The sequence below is a fragment of the Rutidosis leptorrhynchoides genome, chromosome 3, assembly GCF_046630445.1.
Source record: "Rutidosis leptorrhynchoides isolate AG116_Rl617_1_P2 chromosome 3, CSIRO_AGI_Rlap_v1, whole genome shotgun sequence".
Classification (NCBI taxonomy): domain Eukaryota; kingdom Viridiplantae; phylum Streptophyta; class Magnoliopsida; order Asterales; family Asteraceae; genus Rutidosis; species Rutidosis leptorrhynchoides.
In genome coordinates this window covers 239,115,050-239,121,925 of record NC_092335.1, presented here as the reverse complement: position 1 = coordinate 239,121,925, position 6,876 = coordinate 239,115,050, and the positions used below count along the sequence as shown (strand labels likewise).

The window sequence follows — 6,876 nt, the reverse complement described above, 5'->3', positions numbered from 1 at the left end:
GTTTCATCCCCTAATTTGGAGATTAAAACAAACCATTAATTTTCATTAATGATGGACATCAACTCAAATCACAGTGCCATGTATTAACAACTACAAGGAACGTTTTTAGAAGCGTTTTTAGAAGTCAATCGAGTTCTGCATCAACACACACGATAGTATAATGAATATACTATCGTTTAGGGTGTATTCACAAAAAGTGTAGATTGTCAGAGACATCTATGTTTTATGGTATGCTAAATGAGAACTTAATTCATGATCACATAGTACTAATAGGTAAGATGAGTATGGGTTCGAAAATGTCAACATGATTGCGTTCGAAATGTCTATAGGATTGAGTTCGAAAATGTTTATAGTTCATTATTATGGGGCAATGACTTCTATACCATCAGAATTCGAGAAAGCTATCTATGTAGTTTGAATTATATATGGATGGTGATTTTTGTACTATTAAATATAATACACATTTCGAGGTGGTCAGATGTTATTCTGAAAGTTATCTCTTGATCATTTGAGATATGTCTCGAGATATGACTGTTCACATGTTACCTTTCACATACCTCGCTTCAACATAAATGAGTAATATTGTTGTGGTTGTGGTATAAACTACACATTATAATTATATATGAAGTTTACCATATGCATCAAATATATATAATTTATGTTGTTTATATCACGTTCATGTTGTAAATATCAACACTTGTGTGTGGTGTAGTTATTTTAAGATTGTTGTTGTAAACAATTTCAAGTCATTTTCTACTCTATAACTTGATATTTATAATGCTTCTCATAATTAATTTAATAAAAGTTATATTCACATGTAAACAATAAATTACATAAATGGGCGTTGCTTATTTCTTCTTAAATTTTATAAACCGTATTTGTTTGATCGAGTACACGAATTGAAGCATAACTAAACTTTTAAACATAAGCCCAAATATAATTAATAAAAATATAATTAATAAATAAATTTAGATAAAACTAAACTTTTGGATTAAATATTTGTCTTGATTAAATTCTCGCGTTGTGGTAAAATCTTTTTTCCAGAACCAAAACACACGAATCCAAAATCTCACATTTAACACACTTGTAATATATGCCTCACATCTTGTACATAAATCACCCACCATAATTTCCACAATTTCCACTCTCACTTTTTACCATTAAAAACTGCTCAAACTCATGACATATTTTCACATATTTTATTGCACCTCAAAAAACATATCAAAAAACCAAACCTCAAAAAAACCAAATGTTGGACTACGAATGGGGAAACCCATCAACTATGATGCTCAACGGCGCCGTCTCCGTCACCGTCGACGGCGAACCCACTTCACAACCCGACCCGACCCGCCACATCTTCGATCACTATACACAAAACAACTTCAACGAAACAGCACACAACAACTACCTTAACCCAAACAACATAGACTTCTTACATCATAACCCGACCCATCACCACCCCCACTACCTTCAAAGCCCGACCCAAACCCACCCTCAATTCACTTCAATTTACGACCCACGCGCTTACACTGCCGACTGTACTTACCAATCATCACTTGAACCGGCTCAAACCGGGTTCATGGTCATGCCAAAAACTGAACCTTCCGGTTGTGCTATTGATTTCACTAATAACCGGATTGGGTTAAATTTAGGTGGACGGACTTACTTCTCGTCTGCTGAAGATGACTTTGTGAACCGGTTGTACCGCCGGTCTAGACCGCTCGAAGCGGCTCTTGTTAGTTCTCCTAGGTGTCAAGCTGAAGGGTGTAATGCTGATCTCACTCATGCTAAACATTATCATCGTAGGCATAAAGTTTGCGAGTTTCACTCCAAAGCTTCAACGGTCATCACCGGCGGATTAACTCAGCGATTCTGTCAACAGTGTAGCAGGTTATTTATTATTTATTTTTTGAATAAGCTTTAAAATTTGTATTCTATGCTCAAAAATTATTACATAAACTGTTTTTAATATAATTATAATCGCTGTATAAAAAAGAACAATCTTTTTATTTTTTCACCCATAATTAAAACTTACTCCACTTGTTTAGATTTTTTTTTTCTTTTCCAAACGTGAATATTTGAAAAGTAATTAAAAAAATAAGGAGAAATGATTAGTAGCAGGGAGTATGGTGTAAGAAAAATGAATTAGCTAAAAAGGGAAAGAATTTATTATTTATGGGGTGAAAAGACGAAAGTAGCCTTGAGGAGACAAGGTGGCTAAGACAATGATTGATGTACATGGGGTTGATCCCGAGGGCATTTTTGGGTCCGTAAAAATTTCTGTTTCCCATATAAGCTGCGGTCTTACACTTTGTTAGGTACTGTTTGCTTTTGCTTCTTATAGTAACTTATACCCAAAATACCCTTTCTTTATCATTAATTTTAGTCAGTTAATTGTGGACTACTACTATATACTTTACTAATAATTGGCTACTTATGAGTCCTTTTTTATAAAAATAAAATAAAATGACAAGTAAATATTTGATTTTTTTTACGTATATTGACCATACTTGTATAGATTCCATCTTTTGTCGGAATTTGATAATGGAAAAAGAAGTTGCCGGAAAAGATTGGCTGATCATAACCGTCGACGTCGAAAATCGTCACAAAATCAAGATCATAGCAAGTCTGCTGTCACGGTCTCGAGCACTCAAAGTTCATCTTCCGACATCATTTCAAGTAAGACCTAGTTGATTAATTTATCATTATTATGCATTTTTTGATTTGTACATTACAAAGTTTTAATGCCTAAAGTTAGTGGACTTATCAACATATTTTGTTTTATATCTTTCCCTACAAACTATAAGATAGATGACATTTTTTTTGGTTAAAAATTGTATAATTTTAGGGTATCAATCAGATTCAAGAGGTTAAGCTTCGGTGGCAAGACATGAAGGAAGATAAGAATATCGGAAATTTAATCTTATCCACGAGTAGGTAGCTAGCTACTAAATTACTATAAATAATGTTGCTGTAATTAATTTTTTAGATTGGTACTAGAAAAAATTTAATTTCCTCGGATCTTAAATTCTGAGTCAAAATTAATTAGATTAGATTAATGTGGGCTAGGCTTAATTAATTACATCTATATATAGAAATTAGTTCTCAATTTGATTATATCTGGGAATGCAATGGGTGAGACTTGTACTTTGCAACATATTGGTGATTTATATAGTTTATGACAATTTTTTAAGCAGGAACATTTTGTTGATTTTTATTATCTTTAAACTATCATAATAACTAGTGTTTTTAGTATCATATATCTTAGTTTGTATACTTTAATTATATATTACTCCGTACGGGTTTCTCCCTGGACAAGCAGTTGGGGAGGGTATAGTAACACGAGAAATAATCGTGTGGGTGGTTAAGTTCTCTGGGTGATCCCAATTAACTGTTGTCCAAAAAAAACCATTAGTACTTGTTCGAACTTATGCTATGTATTGTTCTAGCCAAGATTGAAATGTTTTGATAGATATTGTAAGAAATATATATTGGTTGGTAGGGTGCGATATTTTGTACACGGAGAATGTCAATTGACGTTTTTATGTGCGATATTTTTTATACGATATTTTCTATGATTGTTGTTAATAAGCAATTGGTCCATCGCGCGATGCTGCGGCAACTTAAGAATTTAGAAAAGTCACATGTTATCGCAAAACGTTTCTGGTTGTTACATACAAAAGGTTATTACATGAGTTTGCATACATTGCATAATCACATGCTCTTTTTGATCTTGGAATGTCTTTCCAGCACTTGTAGTTAGCGAAAGTTGTCCAACATGACTGTAACATCCGGAATATATTAACACAATTTAATAAGGCACCCTAAAACATAGTAGCCCGAGATATCTAGCGTTTTTTGAAAAGCGTCTATTTTGTGTATAGGTAGTTGCGTTGTGTTCGTAAAATTACTTCGAGTTGAACCGTGATTTCGAAAAAATATAACGCGTGGCGAGCAAGAAGATGTGGCCCGTTGAAGATTTGGGTATTTTTTTTTAAGTTTTTTTATTTAGAAATATGTAATTTTCACTTTAGCCCTTAAGAGTTTGAGGTGTTTGACATTTGGTAGTAAGAGGTGTTAGTGGGTACAACGATTTAAGCGTAATGTACAACTTTTCTAAGCATGAAAGTGGGTTACTATTTATCAATAGTAACCCAAATTTGCTCAATTGTATATATGTATTGGGTACAACAATTTAAGCCTAATGTACAACTCTTCTAAACATGAAAGTGAGTTACTATTCATCAATAGTAACTCAAATTTGTTCAATTGTATATATGTATAATATGCATTAATTGATATATATACTCCGTAATGCGTAATGGTTAATATCTATAGTGGCTGTATTGAAATCTAGTCTTTTTTAAATTAATAAAAGACATGAGGGTTGTAATCTTATTTATCATCATTAGTTAGTTTATTTTAGTGGAAAAATAGGGATAGTTGAGAAGGATAAAGGGTAAAGGTGGAAATTTGTAAAAATAGAAAAGAAATGTTTCTAAGAAAAGGGGTGAACGGAGAAAAAGTCAAAAAGTCAAGCTGTCTCCTGCATGGAAGCTATATTTGACGAAGTTATTATTCAGTGTGGGTCCTCCCATGAGATGCATTCATGTGGTCCTTTTTTTAGGGTTTTCAACTTCTCAATCTCAATTTATAAAGCATGCTATTTAGAATAAAAAACCAATACTTTTAATTGTGAAGAGGTTAACATGTGAATAAGTGAGCTTCATCTAATAACTTTTATTTTTTTAAAAACCATAAATAAATAAATAAATAAATCATAACATATATAGCCTAGAGTAGTTTGACTACAATATATGTCCCCGTACGGGTTTTTCACTTCAAACGTCATGAGCATTGTATATTTTTGTTTTTGAACATCAGTTTAAGATTATTTAGGGAAACTAGACCACCTACACGTTTATCTCATGTAGTTGTATAATTCAATGTTTATCAGCATTGTATATTGAAGTGTCTAAGAAGAAAGTAACGATCCAGATAATCTGATTAGACTACGTATGTTAAAATAATAAAATACTAATGATATCTGAGTAACTAAAGTAAGAAAAAACCTTTCTAGGAACTATGTATGACTAATTATTTTACATGAGTAACAAAAGTTGTGAAGGTTTGCCTTATATTTAAGATTCGATGTAAGGGGAATAAACATAACGCATAAATGTATGAACATTTTAGCTAGAATGAAGCTTTAATCGTAATCTTTCAAGGAAATAAATTTTCATGCCAGATTGAAACAACAAACCATACTAACATTTAACATGAGACATTAACGAAAACATATAAATTTAAAGTGTGAAGGATTTAACCATAAGTTGTTGGTCTATTGGCTGTGAACCGACTTTTCTATAAGAGAGGTTAGAGGTTCGACCCCATGAACTACAAAAAAAAAAAAAAAAAAAATTCCTTGAGGTTACCCGCCTATTTCATAAGCCTCGAAAGTCTTGTTTCACCTGACTGGGTTTTACCACATGCGAAGTGACTCTTAACCACAGTTAATATAATTAAATAATGTGAAGGATTTATATATATTTGCTAGACAATATACGTACGATATTGTCACTTGTAATGATTAATCAAAATATATCATAGGTCTTTTTTTAGTGTTGACGTTGTCTTGTGTATGGAAGAAATTGGGTGTGTGTTGTGGTTTATATATTCATTTACTTTATCTTTTTCATGATATTTTCACGTCAAAGTTAGAAATTTACTTTCTCTTTAAAAAGTGCATCATCTGATTACAACTCACCATTGTTTGGGATCACGGTTAAAAATAAATATTAATGTATGTGTACGTTGTTTACAACAAACATAACTTTATTAATTTAAACCGTTAATAATTTGGTCCTCTTTACATATGTTTAAGCTCCATCGCTATTCAAAGTATATGTAATTGAAAACACAACATAACCCATAAAGATGTAACATGAAACACATGTTTGAAACATCTCAAAAACTTATCTTATTTAGTAATGATTCATTATAAGTACCCACCATAAGAACCCTACACTAGTGGTACTTGACTTTCATCTCAACAAACTTAAATTAAGAGCATTCATTGAAAAATAATTGAGCAAATACTTGATTAAAATTAGTATTGGTGTATATGAAATCGGCAGGTTGAAAGGATCAATTTCATTTTTGATCTATGAATCCCGTAAATTACAGTGTGTATATATGTGTTGTATGTATCACTATATATGTATGATGATTATTGTTAAGATGAAGATACAAGCGGTAGCAGATCTCAATGTAAAGATTCAATGCATCAAAGTTAGTTACAAGGTGATTAAAGTTGGTTACAACTTAGAGAGTAATTGGTAAGTGTGTGTTTCAAGGTGTGGGAGTGTTGATTACAAATGGTGGAAATGCTAACTCTTAAACTACATTTAGGATATTTATATACTCTCTTAATATCTACACAAATAACATCTTTTTCTAGACTTAACAAATTCTCATTTGATGTGATTTTATTTGTTGGAGTGCGAAGTTCGAATTAAACAAGGTTTGCTGAATATGTGAAAATGGTGACTGCGAGTTTAGAGTTATGGTCGCAAGAATCACATAGATGCTGAGAAAACAAAAACTCACGACCACCAGAAAATTCATTGCGGTCGCGAAAATGGTTCTAACGGGAGGAAACTTCCAGAATCGTGTTTTCTTGTCCGTTAAGTAGTTTTCTTGTTGAGTTTTGCCTATTTAAACACCCTATTGTAACCCTAACATGTGTGCTTGAAAATAATAGTAAAAAATCTCTGGTTTGCGCCCGTGGAGTAAACCCTTCTCCGTGTTTTGGAGTTGGGATATAACCACGTTAAATCCCGTGTCGTTTATCTTTATTTATCGCTTATGTTTTAT

At 32.2% G+C, this 6,876-nt stretch overlaps 1 protein-coding gene across 1 annotated transcript; it reads left to right on the top strand.

Annotated features, from left to right (window-relative positions):
* Positions 1-1,249: 1,249 nt before the first annotated feature.
* Positions 1,250-2,874, top strand: LOC139897297 (uncharacterized). Its single transcript, XM_071879992.1, has 3 exons — positions 1,250-1,890; positions 2,519-2,679; positions 2,849-2,874. The coding sequence occupies exons 1-3, from the start codon at positions 1,250-1,252 to the stop codon at positions 2,872-2,874; spliced, it is 828 nt and encodes a 275-aa protein (XP_071736093.1).
* The last annotated feature ends 4,002 nt before the right edge of the window (positions 2,875-6,876 follow it).